Genomic DNA, 23,757 nt, shown 5'->3' on the forward strand with positions numbered 1-23,757 from the left:
GTTGAGAATGAATTTAACTCAAAGATAAAAGAAAAGAAAATAAGATCAGCTACTTTCATCTAGTTAATCTGTATTAATAATCTTCTCAGAAAGAACCATTTAAGTTCGAAAAGAGATACAAAAAGACAAAGCAATCAACTCACATCAAATATGGTCAAAACAATGGAAAAGAAATACAAGAAATATGCTGCTTACCAAGCTCATTCAACAACAGGGCTGTGAAGAAGACACAGAGGCACAAACATAGAAGAAGAAAAGACAATGAGAAATGAAATTAAAGAGAACATCCACAGAAAAGCTTCAGATCCAGGAGGCCAGAGAATGTAGATCTGTAAATATGAAGGACCGCCACCACTACAAAGAAAAAGAGCATGACAAATAATGGGAAAGAACCACCTTTGGTAAGAATGGCTGTGGAATTGTGGAGAAACATTAAATGCATATAATATGTACTTATACATATTATATATAATACACAATAGATATATATGAATAAATGTTGTGTGGGTGACAAATCTTTAAAAAACCATCTCATGCTCCCACTTTTAAGGGCATATACCTCTTGGATCCATACGGTGATGTTAATTTTGTCAGTTCTGCCAGTGATTGAGGAAATAATATGTTCTGTCAGATTAATTGATTTCTTTTCTTTTTTTTTTAATGTTCACACTCTTCCTTTGTCTAATTTTATAACATGGGAAATATATTTCTATTTGTGCCATGTTGGTCTTAAATCTGAACATTTTAAGGGCTAATATTAAATGAGGAAACCATGCAGTTTTCTCCTTGGGATGATGAGCAAAGGAATCACTTCAGTTCTGAGAACCTGCAAAGACACCAGTGTAAAAAGATGTAGTGGACGAAAATCGGGGGAGTCCCAATGTGGCCATTTAAAGTTCCATAACAGGTACCTCTGATGTATTATAAACAGTCACAACTATTAATTAAACTAGCATTGATTTAATGCTGATGGCTTCGTGTTTCTTCCTATAGAAACTTGGAGACTTTTTGTGAAAAGGCTTGCAATCTTTGCAAGTGATTCTCTGATACTAATGAGGAATTCAGCTTCAGCACCACTCTTAATTGCACAAATTCAGTCCCCGAGTTTTTCAGAGGACAGGCAAAGTGTTTACAACATTTTAAAATAAGTTTAGCATGTGCAGCGAGAGTATAAGATAAAAACAAGTGCAAGCATTTTGACTTTTGGCTTCTCTCATTTCAGTTTTACAGATACCTACTTGTGAAAACAAGGTATGTGGCTACTTTGCTGCTGGAGACAGACTGTAATCTTTCAGACAGCTGCGAATAGTTTGAGCTTTTCCCATTCTTTGTTTATTTCTTATAGCCCACACCAGAGCTTCCCACCTGGTGCCTCCAAATCTGTTGGACTACAAGAAGGATGGGCCCCTTCCAGATGTCCAGGGGCTGCACTCATCTTTGTGAAAACTTGATTTTTTCTCTTTTTTAAAAACTTAAAACAGCCCCTTGTGCTCTTCCACAGCTTTTTTTTTTTTTAAATAAATTTTAGGCCAATGTGGTTGGTGCCAGGGTTCTGAGCTTCCCTTGGAAAGAGTTTCTCCCACACCACCTGGAGAACACAAGTGATCTTTTTGAAGCAATTTAAAAAGATTTAGACATCCATTTTCCTGAGCCAGCATCCTGGGCACACTTGAGAACGTTGGTGTCCACAGATTTTACTTTTGTTCTAGTGTCGGCCTTGGTTAAATAGGTTTGGTAGTTATATGAAATAATTTTGAAAAAAAATCTCTGCAAAACCTATCTGAGCAGAAGTGAAATGTGTGTACATACTCTTTAACCAATAATCTGTTTCTTGGCTCTCTGAACATAAGCAAGCTTCTCTCATTTATGGCTTTTCAGCACAGTGCTTTGCATCTGAATGAAGGAGAAGGCATCGTCCCCCAGCCCATGCACTGTGCCAGGCCACAGTGACACTTGTGTGAAACAACATAGATGTATCTTTTTTCACAAGTGTGGATCTGTGTCTGCAACATCAGAAGCACCTCTAAGAGGCTAGGAGCTTTCAAAGGTTGAAGGCTGGACTAGGTGAGCTGCCCATAACCTTCCAGTTCTGTGATACTGAGTTCAGTCAAAGCCTCAGGTGTTGTACTGCATAGATAGACCGAAGGGAGGGTTTAGACTTCTGTCCTAGTTCAGGTGTGTAGCAAAGATGCATCCCAGATAAATACAGAGATCTTGCAACTGCATTATGGAGTGCCCTAAAAAGTTCCATTCCTCAGTCTGAGATCCATGGCTATCCAGCAAGCCTGCTGAATTTTCAGCATTGTCACTCCCTTTTAACTTATAAATGTTAAATTGCTATAATTGCAAATCCAACTTGTTTTATTTTGGGATGCATACTCAGTTTACGGCTTTAATATGATCTAATACCATCTGTCCTTGATGAAAACAGGAAAATTCCACTTAACATTTTTTTTCATTTAGAATTTAGATTGTTTTTTTCCTCCTCAAAAGAACAATAAACATTCTTTTGCCATAACCTGGCTCACTCAGGTGAAATGCATTTACTCTGTGATCCTGACACAATTAAATATATTTCTCTGGATGAATGTAATTAGAAATTCTTTGCTTAAAGTTCAGTGTGCACAAATACTGTGCATATTCTTGGGCCTTTTATATGTTAGGCAGACATGCATTTATTTCTTGGCATACACAGGCTGGAGGAGATGGCAACTACAAATTGATATGTGAACCCATCATCTCAGCCTCCCCTCCACTTTTCTCTATTTCATTTAAGCTTGATGCAGTCTCCTTGCAGAATATTTTCAAAGGATCATGCAAGTGATGGTGTGTGATAACGAAGCATCAGGGCTGGGAGACCTTCTGGGTGGTGATGACTTACTCTTCCCAGTTTTCTGTATCATTGCGCTACTCTGCATATTATAGCAGCTTCCATTCAGAGCTGAGAACTGGAGGAAAAGAAAATCAGCCGGTGCAGATTTATTTTAAAAAGCAGAGCTAAGAAAAGTTGTATTTTAGAATACAACACCTAGACTCTTTCACAGCAGTACATGCAGTGGCCATGTTAGCTGGGCTGGATTCTAGAAATGGTAGTCCTAGAAATAATATTTGCAAGCTTTGTTAAGAAGGCACAAGATTATGCTAGAGAACAGAATCCTATGCAACTGTTACCTTCTAGCTTACTCGACACACAAGGACTTGGGTTCTTGCTCATGCAAAGGACTTCCACCTAAATCCTTCCACACAAAAGACTCACTGGTCTTTATGTGAAGGAAGTGATGACAGAGAGGGTAGGAACAGTCCTTCCCTCCTTATGTTTGAATGAACACTATGGTCTGACTCATATACCTCAATAGGCTTTTTTTTTATGTGCATGTTCTTTCTTCATCCAGCTCTGTAAACTGTGTTCTCCAGAGAATGGAAAATTTATTCTTTTGAACTGTAAGTCCAAGAATTGCCCCAGTCAGCATCTAGGACATATAGTCTGAAAGAGTACATTTTCCAAGTTATGATTTTGCCTCCATCAAGGGCATGGTTGGCTCCCAGTAAAAAATTATCTGTTGGACCTATTCTGTCATTTGGAGGCCCTTAATGGGCTCACCTGTAGGGGGAAACGGTGGCAGCAAGCAGTGACAATAGTGCAAGCAGCACCAGTCAGCAAGCTCTTACTCTGGCTTCAATTTACTAAATAACCAGAGGTAACCCTATATTGTGCATACTGTGGAAAATTAAATTGGCAACTAGATCACACTTTCTGGTTCCACCAAGAACCCTGGATGGTTTTAAAGGGGGGTCACTGAGGTAATCTGTGGATTTTGTCATGGGCCCAGTGGTTGGCACAAAGAAGCATGTACCAAGGCCAGCCCCATAGTGGACAATCCTACCCATTCGTCCTAGACCTTTCCTAAGAATCTAAAAAGTGCAATGCTGTATAAATCTAAAAGACTATCTAGTCAAGCATTCCCTTTCTATAGTAGTCTCTGTTGGTGGGAAGACCACCATCAAAATGTGTGAGAGATGGCGCTCTCATACTCTGGTAAAGGTAAAGGTTCCCCTTGACAATTTTTGTCCAGTCGTGTTCGACTCTAGGGGTTGGTGCTCATCCCCGTTTCCAAGCCATAGAGCCAGCGTTTTATCCGAAGACAATCTTCCGTGGTCACATAGCCAGTGTGACTTAGACACGGAACGCTGTTACCTTCCCACCGAGGTGGTCCCTATTAATCTACTCACATTTGCATGCTTTCTAACCACTAGGTTGGGACAAGTGACAGGCAGTCACTCCGTCACGTGGATTCGATCTTACGACTGCTTGGTCTTCTGACCCTGCAGCACAGGCTTCTGCGATTTAGCCCACAGCGCCACCACGTCCCTGGTACTCAGAGGTAATTACTGGAAGTACTATACAGCTGAATCATGTGATTCAAAGCCGTTGACATAACAACCTACCTCTTGAGCATGGCATTTTTCTGTTAACACAAAAAAGGAGGGGGGGGAACTCTTTTATTTTTCATTTTTTGTATTCTTGTGTGGATTCTCAAAGGAAAGTCTCTTATGTTTATTATTAAGAAGGTTCATTGTTTTTGTGTTTCTCTCTTTTGTTTCTTTCACCTCATCTGTCAGATCACTTGAGAAAAAAATTCATAGCTTCCACATGGGCTGCTGCCAGCAACCAATCAGAATGTGAGGGAGTGGGAATTTTGAAGCTGTAAAAAGGCCAAGGATTGATTGGTAACGAGTGGGGATGTTCTTTCTTTGTTTCACTCATTCCTCATGATATGCAAGATTATGACACCCTTTGTCATGAGCTCCCTGTGCCTCACTCCATCTTGGATTTTTACCCCTAGCCTCCTTGCAATTCTTTTTGTTTTTATTTCAATGTGCCCTGCACACTGGTTTTCTGCACTTTCCTCCCCTTTACTGACGTTTTCCCTTCTTGTTCTTTTTTGCTGTCTGTGTGCTGATGCACTGGCCTCAAAGAAAAGAAGAGGAAGGCATCAGGTGGTGTTGTGAGAGGCATCTCCTCATATTCTAATTGATTTGGTTTGGGAGACTTTGACTGGATTCCCCCCCCCCTTTCATTTGCTTGCTTTTATGAGTTTTTGGGAGAAGGGCCTGTGTGTATTTTATTTTGCTTTTCTCCCTTTTTTAGGTGTGTAATGGGGGTGCTTTTGCTGACTGATATTTAAACATGCTATTTTGTTAATTTTCTGTGTATTTTATTTATTCTATTAAAGCTTTATATTTTGATCAGATTATTTTAGACTCTTTGGTTCGGTGATGGTTGTTATTGGCACTATTGCTTACCTTTGGAATAGATTGATTCTCTGTTGTCTCGCGTCTGCATTTTTAGGGTAGTTTTTTACTGGTTCTTTAGGGCTTTGTTTAAAATTAATGCCAAAAACATGAATGGGGAAAATCAAAATGAAATAATTTGAAAGAGGCTGTCCCTTTTGTGTGAAACAAAAGATCTGGTGCACAAAAAACAGGACAGCACAAGAAGACCCCTGAAAGAACTCCAAAGGAAACAAAAATAAAAGTTCTTGTTATGTACAAGGGAAAAATATCCACCTGTATACAGTAGTTTCACCACAGCTTGCCTCATTTGATATATATGCCTCTACCACTCACATTTTTTCTGTGCTAAACATTCTAAAATGTCATTGGGCTACCCAACAATGGTAAAGGAAACAGTTTATTTCTAATGGGTTTAGATTTTATATGGAAGCTGCTTCCACTGAAGTAATTAAACGCATCGCCTTGGTCCTATGATATATCTCCACCTTTCCCTTCTTATTATCTAAATCATGACTGTCCTCATTCCCAGCTGCTTCCCCAAAAAGAGAGTCCAAAGGTATAGGCAGCTGGATCAGTCCATATTAATAAATGAGGAGCAGGTATTTTATAAAATAAATGGCTCTTAACTGTCAATTCAAGATCAAACCAATTTAATATACTTTGATTATAACAGGGATAGCTTGCACAACAGTTCTTGAGAACCTTCTCTTGGCCAGTGATTGTGAGGACTTCAGGTAAGCCCCTGAAGGAACACAGAAGCTTAAGGATGTGGTGGCAGCAGATGATGTCATAGTCCTTGGTACTCAGATATTCCTGGGACTTTGACCCTGCTAGCCCCAGTTCCACTATATTACTGGTTATCTTTGGCTAATCTCAACTGTCTCTATTTTGATTTTAAGAGTCTTGGGCAACAGAGAAAGTAAACTTTGATAATCTAACCACACTTGGATGGTGAACCTGTATTGAAAACTGAAAATTATACTGTATATTGAAAAGTATCTCAGTTTGAGACGGGAAAGATGTCATATCATTTGCAATCTTGAGCTATGATTACCTGATCAAAATTAATTAAAAATGTGGGGAAACATCATCCAAGTAGCTTTGGCCAATATCTACATTAATTGGACAAATTCACAAATGCAATTTTTCCTGACATATTTCAGAATTTATTAAGGCTTGCACTGGGTGATTGTACTTTCCAATTCCCTTCCCTTACCTATTCAACACATTAATTCTGTATTGCTTTATCTTGGTACCAGGCCATGTTGTTGATGCATCTGGGCATCACATTCAATACTATTCAGCAATTAATATTACAGGATATCACTTCTGGAAACACCACAAACGTTAGGGCTGAACAATCATCTAATATGATTGTTCACAGTGCTATTGTAAGGTCAAATTCTAACTGACGTTTTGTGATCACCTGCATTTTATTTGTCCAGCAAGGAGTATAAAACATAGAAACAGAGAAGTGCTTAATCATGCCACTCTGTTTTAGCAGCTGGGTCTATCTGCTGGAATCTGCATTGCAACCAGTGAGATTTTAATTTAATTGTCCCCACAGAACCTAGATGACCTTGAATTAGCCTCTCTCTCTCTGATCCATCAGTCTTCCCTCAGGAGTGTTATGAGGAAAAAGTGGAGAGGAGGACAATGCTCTATGCCACTTTAAGCTCACAAGAGAAAAGCCAGGAGATAAATCCAAGAAATATATAAATAAAAAAGAATCAACACAGGTGGCCAAAACCTGTTGTAGGGTTCCCAGTTCTATGTATCTATGGATTGTTTCAAAGAAATCCCTCGAACCCCAATGGGTTGGAGGGGGGAAAAGGGCCTGGGACGCACTCCTTACTTCTAGCTTCTCAACTCCTTTGCTTGTGTGAATCATTTCTGCTTAGCAACATATGGATGGCCTTCAAAAGGAAGGGGACAGATTAGTCCAGAGGTGGAACAGTAACTGTGTTGAATTGCCAGCATGGCTGGTGACAAGTTGTCAGTCTAAAAAAAGTAAATCCAACTGGTGTTCATGTAGGGTTTGTGTAACATGCTGTGGCTAAATGTGGCTAATTGACAAGGTGCCAGGATGCATTTCAGTCATATGCCTGGTCACATTTCTAACTGTGCACCTAAAGATACAGAGCAGCATTAATTAGCTGCAATTAGTAGTAAGTTACACAAAACTTATGCAACTACCAATAGGATTCTAGCTAATTTTTCTTGGTTCTGGATTGATCAATAATATTTAGCCACAATGCCTTCATGGAATATTCATGTCTAGAACAAAGCCTAGGAAAATTATTAGGGCTCCCAGTCTCCCGGAATACAGGAACAGAGTTGCTCTTGGGCAAAGAGGATGGATTAAATGGCTTGTTCTTAGGACCTAGCCTTCAAAAATCTTGGACAGCAAGAATTGGAAGCTGGAAAATTACATGCTTTGGGATTCCAAAGGCTGTAGACAAAAAGGTAATTTTTCCAACCTCTGCCAAGAAGTCATGATTACTGAAGGCCACAAAAGTGAACAAGTTGTCTCTGACCTCTGGGATCTTACATGGAATTGCTGGGAGAGACTGTCCAGTGTTTTGGAATTTGGTATCAAACAAATACATACATAAATAAATAAGGCTACGTGTGTTGAAACCACTTCTTTGTCCATTGTAGCTCTGAGAGAATGTCAATTATAGCCTGAATGGCTACCTTTAATACTACTACTACTACTACTACTACTACTACTACTACTACTACTACTACTACTACTACTCATCATCATCATCATCATCATCATCATCATCATCATCATCATCAGTAGTTCTGGTGGTGGAGGTGGTTAACAGTAGTGGACGTAATATCCCATCTTCTCAAACAAATTCAATATGGCATATGTAAACCTATCCCATTTTATATTTCCAACAAATCTGTGAGAAATGCTGAGTTGAGGGTTTGGGGATCCATGTAGAACAGCTAGTAAGCTTGTCTTACGATGCAGTAAGGTAAGCTTAATGCACTAAAATGTACAACTATCGTTCAGTCGCCAATGTTCCTTTTTTAAGGAATCTAGTGGAGAGGGTGATGGCACTCTTGGTAGAAACCAATGCCCATTCTGGGTTTAGGTCACATCGTGGCATGGAGATGGCATTGGTTGCCCTGCATGATGACCTTTTGAGGGAGGCCGACAAGGGTAAAATGTCCTTGCAGGTCCTCCTTGACCTATCAGCGGCCTTTGATACCGTCGACCACGGTATCCTCCTAGGGAGGCTCTCTGAACTGGGGATTGGCGGCCTGGCTTTGTCCCAGCTCTGGTCCTTCCTGAGTGCTGCCTGGCTGCGGTACTGGAATGGATAGAGGCCAACAGATTGAGGCTAAACCTGGACATGACGGAGGTCCTTCAGGTGGGTACCCCTCTGTCTGAAGCCTGGGTGCCTCTCTCCCTTTTTTGGGTGGCTACTCTTTCCGTTAAGGGTGAGGTTCTCTGCTTGAGTGTTCTTCTGAACCCAGCGCTATCAATGGAGTGACAGATAGCATCTGTGGTCTGATCTGCCTATTTCCATCTGAGGCGGATTGGCCAGCTCCGTCCCTACCTTGACACCGGATCCTTCACCACGTTGGTCCATGCACTGGTAGTCTCAAGATCAGACTACTGCAATGCTCTCTATGAGGCTGTTACAGAAACTTCAACAGGACCAGAATACAGATGCCAGGCTATTGAGTGAAGTGAATAAATATTAACATATCACTCCACTTCTGGCCACCTTTCCGTTTCATGCCAGTTTAAAGGCAATAGTTTTAACCAAGAAAACCCCAAACGGTTTGGGACCTCACTACCTGGCAGAACTTCCAACAATATCTACCTGTCCTACAAGAACATCCCAAGTGGGTCAGCTGAGGATGGTAACCCTGAGAGAGGCTTGGAGGAAAAGACGAGAAACTGGGCCTCCTCGGCAGTTGCTCCTCGATTGTGGAATGAATTCCCCCCTGTAATTTGCTTGGCCCCTTTGTGGGCAATATTTTAAAAGTCACTAAAAACGTAGGTATGTAGGCAGGCATTCAAAAACGTCATACCTGCAAGCTCAGCTGTGTGTAATTAATCTATCCATCCAATATCTGCCATCTTAACTGTTTTAAATACTCTGAATGTATTCAAATGTTTCATTTTGGTGTATTTTTGTTTTGAGTTAATTGATTATTTGTATTTTATTTTTTATATTTTTGTAATGTTAAATGGTACTTAGTGGTATTTATATGCTGCAAACCAAGTTGCCTTGGCCAGATGGGTGGTATAAAAATGAAATAAATAAATGAAATAAATAAAAGAGAGCTATTTTATTCATTTTACTTAATGTGTTTACCCTCACTTAATTACTTCTTATGAGCCACTCAATGGAACACTGGGTATTTTCCCTATCTCTATAAGGAAAAAGGTAATATAAGGTAAAGGTAAAGTTTCCCCTTGACATTTAGTCCAGTTGTGTCCGACTCTAGTGGGCGGTGTTCATCCCCATTTCCAAGCCGTAGAGCCAGCGTTTGTCTGTAGACAGTGTCCGTGGTCACGTGGCCAGCACAACTAGACATGGAACACCGTTACCTTCTCACCGTGGTGGTAACTATTATCTATTCACATTTGCGTGTTTTCAAACTGCTAGGTTGACAGGAGCTGGGACGAGCGACGGGAGCAAAGCAAAAGCTCACTCCGTCACATGGATTCAATCTTACAGCTGCTGGTCTTCTGACCTTGCAGCACAGAGGCTTCTGCAGTTTAACCTGCAGTGCCACCACGTCCTTAAAAGGCAACATACAGTACAGTACTTCCTTTTAAACCAATACAAAGAATCAGAGAAGGGCCTCTTATGTTGTCAGCTTCCTTGGGTACTATGAGGGGGACTGGTGGAATATAAACAAACAAACAAAATAGCACTTCCTTCCAATAGATTTCTCTTTCTCTCTATGTTTGATTATAGTCTTGGTACATATGGTAGAAAAAGTCTTAAGTAGTAGTTCAGAGGCTATTGTGTAGTTCACCCACTGTGCTTGAAAATCAGCTACTGATAATGTGTTTATGTGCAATGTATTGTTTAGGCCTCATTGATAAGATACGGTGGGCACTGACTGTTTGAGAAAGATTGCCACAATGGTTATAACTGAACTGTTTTGAAACCTATGCCCTGTTAGTTTGATTTCACATTATCCATGTTGCAGGACCATCATGTAATTAATTTACATGGGCTGAAATTCTTTTTCTTTTGTACTCAGGCGGAAGGTGAATGCTATAAAATCCACTAGCTTCTAGCTTTTAATGAGTCCCCACTGGAAGTCTGTGCCAAGCCAGTGGGTGCATGTGGACCCCTCCCCCAAGAACTGCAGTGGCAACTCTTTAATTGCTGTCTGGAAGTGAATGAATGCTACAATATTTGTCTTCTATTATGAAGCTGTGGAACAGGATGTAAGCCATGATGTGTTTAAGTGGGACATAATAGACAGTGGGTTACATTATCTATATACTACAGGACCTAATATACAATTAATTTACGTGGTATGTTTAAGTGGGACATAATAAGTGGTCAAAATTGTCATTATTATTATCTTTGTTTTTAAGAGGAGACAGTGAAAAAGAAAGAAAGACAAAATTAAAACCAATAAGCTTGACAGAGGTCATGGCACATTAACTGGAAGCTGAATAAGAAAGTTGTGAGAGAAAGGAGACACACAAAGAAAAAAGTCCCAGTTTTTTTGTGAGCTGCCTGGGTTTACTCTCACACCTTTCATTCTTCTTCGTATCCATATTGGTTCCTCAAGCACAAGGAAGAAACTGCACTCTTTCTCATATTCCTCACGGTCAAGTATTCTAAGGGTAATGTATTTCCTGTGGGAACACAAGACAAAGGCAAAACAAATGGTTGGCATTACACACGCACACACACACATGCTTTAGTTGACCCACTGAAGTGTCGGTAGACTATGATGATGATGGAGAAGAAGACTCTATCACACATCCGCACTTTTTATGTATGTAAAACAGCAGAAAACTTCTGTTCTGAAATTTTCTTTCGGTTTGGTCAAAATCTCCTTTAAGAAACATAATTTAAAAATTAGATTGATTGGCACTTCCGTATCCTGGCAATATTGAAAGAACAATATTGCTTTTGTATTCGCAAAGGCGAATAAAAAGAACAATATTGCTTTTGCCCATTTAGATAAATGATTTGCTTCTGATTGTTATTTCAGCATCACTATGATCCATACTCTGTCTATCTGTTTATCTATCCAAATGTAGATTCCCACTCCCCTGCACTAAGCCTCAAGAGCAGAGCTTGAAAATTATTTTTGAACTACAGAATTCAAAGTTTATGGCCATGGTGAATGTGAAAGGTTTTTTTTAAAAAGGCTAATTGTTTAAGGCAAGTGTCCTTGTTACAACAATCCTATGAGGTGTAAGATACAGGACCATTCCAGGCAGTTCACTGCATGCAGAGGTGTCCTCTTCATGCAGCAGGTTTTGTTCATGTTCTATGTGAGTTCATTAGAACATCTGGAGTCAGCCCAGTTTTGATCCACTTGCCCCCGTATTGGGACGTTTTTCAAGAATTAATGCCTGAAAGTGGTGTTAATGCTACCTGCCCAAGGCCATAGAGTGTACATCATGGCATGACAGATTTGAACCCATGTCTCCTATACAGTACCTGATTTATTCTATTGCACTGGGTCTCAGTCACAGCAAATGTCTCCCCCCAACTCAGTAACTCAGCTCTCTGCCCATTTACATAAATAACGGGATGTGTGCTTTGAGACTTCATGAATTGGAATGTGCCAGGCATCCATGAGTGATCAAGACAGGAGCATACAGGTAGGGCTGAGCCCCACACCGCCGATCCCCCACCTTTCTTTTCACTCATCTCCACCAGGCGGGGCTCCCCAATTTCAATGTAGAAGGTCTTGTTTTTCTCATACTCCTCATCATCAATTACTTTGATTGATATCGTTTTGCTGAAACAGAAAAGAAGAAGAATAGAGATTCAAAAGCAAGGCATAGGGAGGAAAAAAGGAAAGAAAGTAAATGCGAAGGAGAGAGGAAATTGCTCAGAGGATAAGAAAAAGGTAAGAAATTAAAGGCCTATTTCACCATGCAGCTGAAATAATGGAACTGTTTTTATAACAAAACAAGCTCTACCTCTGTGAAACTCTCACTTGCACATATGATAACACTTAAATCCACATAGGCATCTGACTCAGAGCTTGGAAAAGTTACTTTTTTTACTACAATTATCAGATCTCTCAAAGTCCAAAAGAGCAACTTTTCAAATCTTTAATAATCACTGAGAACTTGATAACTCGCTATTGGGATCGGGACCCTTGTGAATTGATCCTTGTGAGTTGATAGTTCTGGGGAGTAATTAGGAGGTAGGGTGGCCACTTGTACATTGCCAATAAAGAGGGCATTTTATCACCAAAATGAACGAAAAGATAGAGGTTTGCATAAAACTGCATCTAGTAATTTCTATACAAAGAGGTAAAATTAGAAATGATTTTCTTAACAGAACAACAACACATCCCACTTGAGCAGGGAAGACGGCAACCTGATGATCTGTGTGCCTCCTGCATAGTCTGCTGATTGCTGATGGGCCACTTTAAGATTTCTGCCCTTCTTCCTTATGGTTATTTATCTTTATATCAGATTTGCAATGGACAGCTATTTAGACAGGAGACACATTTAAGTAGAGGAACAAAAGCAGACAAATGGCTGCCCTAGATGCATAATATTATATTTTAAACTCAGCAGATTTTCTCTCTTGTACCGAAGCAAAGAACTGGAGGGAATTTTGCAGGGTTGATCTGATTTAAATTTTTTAAAAATCTGATTTTTAAAAATTATTTAAACCAATTTGATTTTAAAAAATCATTGATTTTTAACTACCCTAGAGTTTTGCTACAGTGTTGCCAAGAGTCAAATCAAGCATCTTCTGCTTTGAAAACCAGTTAATACCATTCTATCCAGCTCCAGCAATCAGCACACCATGGGGAGAGATACATACAATGTCCTATGCCTCTCTTTCACAGGATTTCCCCTCAGATTACGACCTCTCAGTGCTGTTCTGCTACTTTGTTCACTCTCTCTCTGCGTTGCCACATTTTCATTTTTAATGAAAGGTAAGAGCAACTTTAGTCCTTTTCAAATTAGTCCTCTCAAAGGTTTAGTGGCAAAGATAAATGCAACACTTCTGTGAGAAATGTTGGCAGTCTCTGCGAGTCTGGGAACCATATTTGTCCCCAGCACCTGCTAGGGACTGTGTCATATTGCTTCTGGATTAAAAACTTATTTTTCTTTTATTATTAAAAACACTTAAGTTTTTAATTCCCTTTTTATGGTGGCAAAGAATCCTAAAAGACTCATGTGCTGCTTGGCCAGGAGCTAACTTATTTTAAACTCTCTCACCAGAAGCTTCCCGTCCTTTCTTTTTTTTTTTTTTACTCCTTTCCCAAAATGCTTAGCATGCCCATGTGCCAAAGAGCAGGGCCGTGTTTCTACAATATTTATTTACATTAATTTTTCGTTATGTGCTGTCAAGTTGCTTCAGAGTTATGGTGACCTTAATGATGGCTTTCTGAAGGCCCTGCATCAACAGCCCTGTCCATGTCTTACAAACCTCTTTCATTGAGCCAATCCAGATTATATCATGCCTTCCTCTTTTCCCACTGCCTTCTGCTTTCCCCAGGATTATTATCCTTTCCAGTGAGTCTTGCCTTCTCATGATATGTCAAAAGAATGAGAGCCTCTGTTTATTTTAATCATTTTAGTTTCTAGTGGGAGTACTGATTCATATCATTTACTCTTTGTTAATGGATTCTCCTACGTCAAAGACATCTCTTAGAGCTTCTGTACCTCTCTCTCAATGGCTTTCAGGCTCTGCATTGTGTCTAAACCCAGTCCCTTGTTTAGTCACACACCCTAATGCTTTCTTGTTTAAAAGTACCTGTAAAGCTTTTTGCTATGAACCAGGCAATAACTTTTGCATCTGCTTTCTCTGATTCACATTCTGATTCAAGTAGTCTTATAGAGCACTATTTTTAGTGGTTTTTGTATTTTTAATATTTATTTGATTTCAAGTAAATGTTACTGTTCTAGAACCTGTTATACATGTGCACATACGGTGTTCTTAGGCTAAATGAATCAGGTGATGCACTGGCATCGAATTCAAAGATTCTCTTAATCCATGTACTATCAGAAACATATAACACTGCACACAAATCAGCAAAGGAGACATCTTAAAAAACACTACATCTTAAGAAAGGTCAAGGATCCATTTCATTATGTCCAACAACTGTTCTTCTTCACTATCCACATTTTGTGTTTAATGCTGAATTTCAAGAAGTGTCTTCTTAAGCAAGAAAACTTGCTCGCTATGTTACCATATTTTAGTAGGATTGCAGTGCTGTAGCTTTTTGATTTTTACTTTATGCAAAGCAGTCTGCGTTGCAAACCACTACTAATATATCATTGACCAAAGAATGGGACACTACTATCTGGGATGGTTGTCCTCTTCTACGAAGACTGCAGCTTCCAGAGCAGTTAGGGAGGAAGGGGATATCTGCCTAGCCAGCCAGACCAGCCGAATCAACCTTCACGATCAATGGAATGATAGATGTCACAGTCAGACCACCCTCACATCCATGCAAATAGATGTGAATGGCTGTAAACTCATTGGCTATGGCTGAGAACAAGTGGCCAGCTTTGGAGATCCTACAGACAGAAGACTACTATTCTCTTTTCTCTAGTCAAAATAATCTAAGTCAAAGATGCTCATCAGGTGTCTGTGTATTTATCTATGCAAAAATGTGTATATATAGTACAATCAAAATTTTTATCATTTGTGAGAAAGAGCCTAAAAACCAGTCATCCTCAAGATATACTATAGTGGGAAAGAATACATTCATTTAAAAACCTGAGCTATGTAATCTGCTTATTTATTGAATAGTGTTTGTCTGCAGTTGCAAAGAAACACTATTTGCTTGTTTGCACTCAATTCTATTTTCCTAAAACCAAACCAAAATGAACATCCATCAGTCTCGCTGTTTTTCAAAGACACATGATGCTCAATAGATAACAACTTTGCTCTTTCTCATCCTCTGCCATATGATACAGTATCATGAGTCAGGTCATGCACGATACTTAATACCATAGCTTGACTGTAGACCCAGTGGGAGGCTTTCAGGAGTATGATTTTGCATTTTTGGCAAACCCCTCCCCCAAACAAATAAAAAATAGAAATGGGCTTCATATGGACTGTTGAAGACCGAACGCAGTCTTCAGACAAAACTTTTGTAATATTAGTGTAATAAACTAATAGTGAAAATGGAATAGCATTCATCTGATGCACACTGACAAGGATTCCCTAGAAACATTTGTGATGAAACTGAAAAGGGCAGTGTGGAAGGATGGAGGATGTAAATGAATCCACTGTTGCCACAAGCTGCTGATATGTGCACAAGGAAATCCACACAATTTCAAGCATTTGCAAAAGATTCTTATAACCTTCTTACAGTTATTTTCTCTCTCTCCCCTGCCCCATGTTCTTTTCCCATATGCCATTGGAGAAGGAGATAGCTCAGCAGCAGGATAAGTGCTTAAATAGCTCCAATGGGGCTGGGAAAGACCCTGGAGAGGTCCTGCCACAGAGAACAGACAACACTAGGCTAGATGGGCCAATAATGTGACTTGGTCTTAGACAGCTTTCTATGTGTGTCTTATTAACACCCTATGACAGTTTGGGACTGAGCTGTCTGGGGCAATCCAATCCTTTGAGCAGAGGAATGCCATAGCTCATCCCTTATTTAGAATAAATATACTTGGCACGGATTTCCATACTGCAATGACACAGAGGAATGGAACAGCTTTGGTCAGCCTTAGGATTATTGGTAGTGACAGAATCCAGTGACTTTGCTTGTTGAAGCCACAAGACCCAAGGAAGACATCTGGGAGTCAAGCAGCTACAGTATTTCTAGACATTTAGAACTACAGTGTAGTCTAGGATGTTTTAAAGTACCCATAAAAATAAATAAAGCAGCACAAAAGAACAGATGGATGTATCATATCTATCCATGAAATGACTGAGCCTGGCCATTCAGAGTGGACTATAAAAAGATATTTCTCAACATGCTGCTACAGAACGTATTATATCCATAGCTCTCCACACTCTAGAAATGCTAAAAGAGGGAAATATCTTTTTTTTTCAGTTGAGAACGTCAAATATGTCAAGTATGAAAGTTTGAATGATACTGGGTTTTTTCTTCTTTTTATAAGCAGTAAACTTGTTTTCCTTTTTCAACCAGGAGATATTTCAGTTATATTTTTATCTGATGCATTAATAGAGAAACTTGACCTATTCTTCTGCCTTCTTGTCTTGAACTGTTCACCCTAGGGCATTCCATCTGTTATGAGAGAATGTGTTGTAATAAGCAAACAGAGAAGTAGACTACAGCAGAGGCTGTGTTGCAATAAGCTCCAACAACACCCAACAGAATTCATCATTCAGCCAACTAACTCTTTCTTAATATGCTTCATGTATAACATTAATTTTATCTTTATAAGACAGATTTTTAATTGTTGTTGTGAGAATTGTGGGGGAATACCAAAACAAATGAACTCTTTGGAACAGAAAAGATTTTAGCCATTAAATTTCTTTTGCAGATATCACACTTTTGAGTTTTATAACCCCAACCTGTCCTTCCTTCTTCATTTTCAGAATTCATCCCCTGCCTTTTTCTCCTCTTATATTGAGGCTACATCACTATGGCTGGTACATGCCAGTTTGCTATAGACAACTTGGCTTATATTCTTTCAGCAAATGCTCACCTGGCAATTTCATGATTCTGTCTTGAGGTTCCTCTTTTTTAAGTACTGCATCAAATTTATTAGCCTCCTTTGTGTACAGGTGTAACTGTACAAAGGAGTTACTTAAGAAGAAAAAAAGGTGGGAAGTATTTTCTGTCTTTTCTTGCTGCTGTCTTCAAGAGAATGACTCAGTGACCTATCTCAGCTTATTTAAGCTCCTATTTTCCTACACAATTTTCTGTACCTCTACCTGCAGTTTATCAATGTTTTGTCTACCACTTCATTATAGGCTTCACAAGACTAAAAAATAGTAAAATGAAAGGAATATTTGGAACTAAACAACAACAACAAAACTTAAATCTAAGCAGCCAAACTCACAGAATCTTTCAGAACACTTAAAAAAAGTATGGATCGAACTCTTAAAACAGAAAAAAAAGAAAAGAAATCTAAACAGGATTTGAACTTCGTGGAGCGGTTTGCGCATTAAACTTTCATCCTTATCAACTGAGGGTTGTAAGAAAGTGGGCAAGCGTTAAGACACTTAATATCAACTTTAAGTTCTATGAAATTGGTCCATATAGTGTAGCTCCTCTTCCCATCTAGTTTTGGATTTTATCTGAAAGAGCTTTGTTAAGGTTGTTATCAATATTACATTCTCCCTTCTTTCTATAATTTAAATCCAACGGCATACAGCACATTACAGGGAGGAAAAAAATACAGACACAGATGAGTTTGCCTATACTAAACCAAAATCCCATTATGTTTGCCCTTCATGCTTACAATAGAACTCATTTACTCCAAGCAATACCTATGAAAAGTTGCAAGGCTGTGTCATAAATGTGATTGGTTTTTCTTCCTCATGAATATTTGTTAATGGGATAGTTTGTTCTGTTAACAATAGTTACAGCAACCACATTATGTGTGGGTCGGGGGACGCTTCTGCTGTTTTGGCAGGTGGGATGGGGTACAGAACTAAATAGTATTGCTGGAGGCTACTGTGTTCTCCAAATCAGTATTCTGCTTAGGGCAGTGGTTCTTAACCTTTGTTACTCGGATGCTTTTGAACTGCAACTCCCAGAAACCCCAGTCAGGACAGCTGGCAGTGAAGGCTTCTGGGAGTTGCTGTCCAAAACTCCTGAGTAACCCAAGGTTAAGAACAGTGGCTTAGGGGTTACTAAATTGAAGTCCCTTCTAATTTAGAATGAGTCAGAGCATTTCATGCCCAACTTTTGAAAACTTCTTCCCTCATGAATTAACTGTAGACTATTTTTTCCTCTCACTCTAATGTAAATTTGGTAAGGCTGCCAAACAGGGAGTTCATTTCAACTGAAATTTGGTGGAAACAGATTTTTTAGGAAGCGTTAGGGTGCAATGCTTACTGGGCAGGAATACAGCTCAGGGTAGACCACATGTTTTGAATACAAAAAGTCTCAGAATCGATCTCAACATCTGCGAAATTTTGGGAATGATTCTACCTGAAATCCTAGAGCCTCTAACAACCAGTATAGACAACAGTTAAGTTGTGTATGTTATGTTCTTTCAAGTGAGAACTGACATGTAGCAAATCTAATATGGCTTTCAAAATAGTTGAGATAGTTAAGAAGTGGTTTGACTAATTTCAACCCGTTTGTGAGTTTCCATGGCTGAGCAGGGATTTGAACCCAGGTCTTCTGAGTCTCTATTCAGTACATCAGACTGGGTATCCCCAATATTAAGTTAGATGGACCAAATTATTCAATCTGGTATAATGTAGCTTTCTTAGCTCTATCACAGAATTACCAAATTATAAGGCTGGAAGAGGCTCCAACTACCGGTAATTGAGTCCAACTATCGGCCAACTGCAGAAAACCTGCTTGATAAAGGAGAGCAAATAGAAATGAGTATCCATGCTTGTCATGGCTTTATTCTGCCACTTTTATTCATCTGAAAAAAATCTTACTGTCTTTAGCATTTTGAGGTCAGACTGACCATAATCAGTACTTCGAGTTATTTTCAGATTGTATAACCCAAACCTTCAAATGGAAAAAGGTATTTGATTAATCTGAAAAAGCCCACTTGACAAAATCACAGAGATTTGCTTTCAATGCTCTCACCTCAACTGGCCCATGAAAAAATAGACCCTATAGCAGAGTCTATAAAAAGAGAGAAAACAAAAAGAACGATATACACCTGGAATATAAATGGTTTAATATGTAATTTGCTAACTGGTTTTACACTAGATAGTTTATAAGTAAGCAGGGATTTCTACAGTCATCAAAGTATCCCTGTATTAAAACCAAGAAGTGCACAGGCACATGTGCCCACACATACAAGGTGCTACATTATTAAAACAAACAACCAGCACTGATGTGTTCAAATAGTTAAAGGTGCACCTGAGGCAGAACATTCTCTTATCTACGTAGTTACAGCAAACACATGGGGCTGAATTATGTTTCCAGGCAACTGAGGATTGTTAATTAGGAACAAGAATAAGAAAGCCAAGCCAGCAGCTCCTTAGACATTTTTTTAAAAAATCTAGGAAATAAACATTTTAGAGGAAGGCACAAAAAGGTGTCCTCTCCTTCCTCCTCACCTTTACTACAAATAACAATATATTTAAGGCTGACAGAGGCACTAAATATCTGTGGCAATGATCTTCATGCAAAACCAACATAATTTATTCCCAATTTATTTCACTACTTAAGATGACCTCGTGCAGCAGTTGCTGTGTCCTCTCTTCACAGTATTGCCTGGTAGACCAAGCTATGCAGGAGAGAAATTAATTTTTCCCCAGAGTTATGGCAGCTTGGATAACCGCCTCTCAGTGTGTATGCTGTAGCTACTCAATATATTTTGCTGCCTAAGGTTGCAGACAAAATCATGGCACGCCTGCCCCATCTTACAAAAGCCAGCTGGATTGCAAATTAAAACTTCTTTCAGTGCTTCCAGAGAATTTTCCACAACTCCTCAGACAGCAAACTCGTTTAGGGGTCTGAAAATGGGTTGCATGGCATACCTGAGGCTGTTATCCAACTGCCACCTCTCAGTATCAGCTGCCTCACTCTGTCTAATCAGAGAATCATGGTTTCCCTGAAAATAACACAGGGTCTTATATTAATTTTTGCTTCAAAAACATATTAGGGCTTATTTGCAGGGGATATTTTATTTTATAGTCATGTTATCTTCTGGTTGCCGCACAATGTTGCACAATGGTGGAGAGTGGGGTTTCACTTCATTGGGGCTTGTTTTTGGGGTAGGGCTTATATTACGAGCATCCTGAAAAATCATACTAGGGCTTATTTTCAGGTTGGGTCTTATTTTCGGGAAAACGGGGTATCTAGATCATTTTGAATTTTGTTAATGATAGGATTATGCGCTTATCATTTAGCGGATGCATTTAAATTCCACCCTGTAGCACAAAGCCTCTCAATAGCTCCCCAAAATGGTGACACAAGACAGTTCCTGCTCTTGGGTTTACAATCTAAAACATAAGATGTGACACAAAAGGAACAAAAGTTGTGGAGGGAAGAGGGGGGGAAAGTGGCTGAGAAGCATCCTCCCACCTCTGGTGTAGCTCACATTAACTACTGCTCGGGGGTGGGCACAATGGAAGTACACCTGGCAGCTCTTCTTCTCCCCCCATCTAGCCAGAGCAATGGCCACTGGAATTTGGAGGAAAGGGAACAATGGAGGTGCTCCTAGTTCCTTACCTCATGTCCACCTCTGGTAAACATAACTTGCAGGCTTTGGCATAGTTTACAAACTAATCTGACCAATGGCAACAAGAAACATGTCTGACAAATTCATAAACTTCTGTGCCACTACTTTTAACTGTCCTGCAACGCACACAGTGGCATGGAAGAATTATAGTGGGAACTGCTGACCTTCTACATGGCAAATTGTCCAAAACAGCCATTTTTTTCACACATCCTTCCTCTCTTTCCACATGAAGTGATACTAGAGTTGCTTTCTTTTGCTCCCAAGGACTGGATGACAATTAATAGAAAATGTAATTGCAGGCAAGCAGTGTTTGGATGAATAGAGTGGTCTAGAGTGGTCTTAATCGATTAGATAGGCGGGATATAAATAAATAAATAAATAAATAAATAAATAAATAAATAAATAAATAAATAAATAAATAAATAAATAAATAAATAAATAGTTTTAAGTAACTCCCTCACGGCAAGAAAAGCGTGCCTCACGAAATGGTGGACCCTCTCCTTCGTGAGGAGAAAGACAGCTACGTAAGCAGTAGTCTAGGCAGTCTTCTGACATGAAGGTTAATTCCCTAAGGTTTCTGAACTAAGTAAAGAGTTGGGCTGATGACCAAAGGTCCCTTCAAACCCTTAAATCAAGATAGCTGAATATTCAGTATACTATTACAAATCATGTAAAGAAGTTGCAGATGAGCCTAATGGACACCATTGAGAATGGAAGGAAATTTTTACTCTCTGCAATAAACAAAAGAAACGAAGACGAGAGTGATAAAAAACCAGTGCAAGAAGCAAACACAATCTCCTCAAAGTCCTCAAAACAGTCCTGCATGAGATGCCATCCTCTGGGTTTATTGCTCATTTCCCCAACCCCTAATACTACATAAGAAAGAGGAGAAAAAATTCCTACAGTTTCCTTGTCCTCTGTACTTCATTATGGCATGACTGCCCATCTCTTGATTAAACCACTGTCTGCTACAGTGAGATGGACTGATGTCTAGTTTACATGCAGCCCAAAGGTATACAGCCTTGAGCTCATACCGTCTTTTCTAGCACATGCTGAATGTTCAGTGTGAATGAGGGCTAATACAGTCTGTCTACTTCAAATACATCACAAACAGTTATCATGACATGAGCTACTACGTGCTGGCACTTGTGCATATAGAAGCCAGCTCAGATTGAATATTGACTTATTTATTGTATTTTCTAAATAGCACAGATGGTCCTCCTCATTTCTTGTGGTTTTTTCCCCCTCACAGTAACCTTGTGAGGTACATTAGGCTGAAAAAAATGTCACTTAGTGAGATGCAGGGCTGAGTAGGGATTTGAACTCGGATCTCTCCATGTCTAATTTGGCATTTTAAACATTGTACCACACTGGCCTTCAAGGATTCTATGGGTGACAGGGGAAAGCCTGCAGGCCAGGCTTGTTGCTGCGCCCTTCTTCAAGTAGATATAGTGGGGTTATGTGTCAATAAGACATGGAGAGGTCTGAAAATCAAAAATCAGTGACTGTCTTTTGCAACAGGCATTCAAGGAACAGACACAGTCATTTCCTATTCTATATGCATTCCTCAGTGAGAATGTACTAGCAGCACCTACAGACACAGGTTAGGTCAGAGTAATCATTCTGTGGAAGAGTCTATCAATAAGCGTATCTACCATCTACTCTCTAACAAGTTCTTAGAAAGCTGTTAGTATCTAATAATTGGAGTCTGAACCAGAATGTGAGCTAGAAAGGAAGCAAAAGGAAGCAGTCAACATCAGAGACCTTATTCCATTAGCACTTTCTGCTGAAAGACATTGAAACAATTTGTCTCCTTACCTTGCAATCCACTTTTATACTACAAAACCAATTGAGAGGACGATTACCCTCTTTCACTTAAAGGCGGGATTGTGGTAAACCTCAATAGAACATCAGAGGGAAAACATGGCCACGATGGAATGATGCTGACTCTATCATTTTACTTAGTTGGACTTTAGTCACACTCTTAACTGGTTTACTATTTCACATTTCTGATACAGCTCTTATTCCTGTTTTTGCAGTCTGCCTTTTGCTGACATGTAGATGACTGTAACACTCTGCTTGGATCAATACTTTCACTGCAGATATGCAGGCATGTCGTTTAGCGGTATCCAGCTACCAATCATGGCACAGGCACAGCTGTTTATCTAAGCACAAATGCAAAGCCTTTTTCCCACACCACTCCTTTAAAATATTACGTCTGAACAATATTTTTTTCCACCACTGGACTGCTTTTTGAGGGGGCTTTTCAGTTAAAATAATTGTAAGGTATTTTTCAGGGAGTAGGGTCACTAAAGTGGATGTAACCCTCTTAAGATCCAGGGACAGGTGTAAATGGCCTCAGACTCTGGGAAACTACTCACTTTGTTCTAAAAGATGCCAAGAAAACCAATCAAAGATAAGGTAGGTAACAAACCTATCATTCTACAGAATTGATTTAGTCCAACAGATGATTTTCTGCCACAATTGCTTTCCAGCTGTGCAGACAGAAGCCTTTCCAGAGAAGGAACTGACTCAGCCCCTAAGGATGATGGACTAAATTTCCATGCATGTATTTCTCAGCATGTGAGACTTAGTTTTCAGATCTAGTTTAGATTCTAAATTTAACATATGCAATACAATAATAACCTTGTTACAGAACCTGCTTTGTGCCGCACTTGCAGCAGAGGATATATATCAAATGATTAAAAACTGAATTAAAAAAAATAAACTCTGACTGCAACAGTGGATAACTCAGTGAGTTAGCATCTGGATGCACAGCCAAAGCTAGAGAGTTTGAATCCATACTGTGCCTCTTGGGAAAAGAGCCAGCCTGCGCAGCTTTGGACAAGCTGCAGAGTCCCAGAATGTCCCCAGAAGGAGGGAATAGTCAGAGAAGCACAGAATCGCCGTAGGTTTGGAAGGGACCTTGGAGGTCTTCTAAT

General features: G+C 39.5%; 1 protein-coding gene across 8 annotated transcripts in view; it reads right to left on the reverse strand.

Moving 5' to 3' along the window:
- Positions 1 to 23,757, reverse strand: part of SLC8A1 (solute carrier family 8 member A1) — a 342,233-nt gene that overhangs the window by 53,840 nt on the left and 264,636 nt on the right. For 3 of the 8 annotated variants that reach the window (XM_020794735.3, XM_020794734.3, XM_072988558.2), the window contains exons 3-4: positions 12,167 to 12,273; positions 196 to 216 (exon numbers count right to left, since the gene is read on the reverse strand). In XM_020794735.3, coding sequence (XP_020650394.3) covers positions 196 to 216; positions 12,167 to 12,273 — 128 coding nt within the window. Of the gene's footprint in view, positions 1 to 195; positions 217 to 11,048; positions 11,153 to 12,166; positions 12,274 to 23,757 lie in introns of all 8 variants that reach the window. The other 5 variants (XM_072988587.2, XM_072988564.2, XM_078382874.1 and 2 more) reach the window with 2 other exon arrangements.

The sequence above is a fragment of the Pogona vitticeps genome, chromosome 1 (genome assembly GCF_051106095.1).
Source record: "Pogona vitticeps strain Pit_001003342236 chromosome 1, PviZW2.1, whole genome shotgun sequence".
Taxonomy (NCBI): Eukaryota; Metazoa; Chordata; class Lepidosauria; order Squamata; family Agamidae; genus Pogona; species Pogona vitticeps.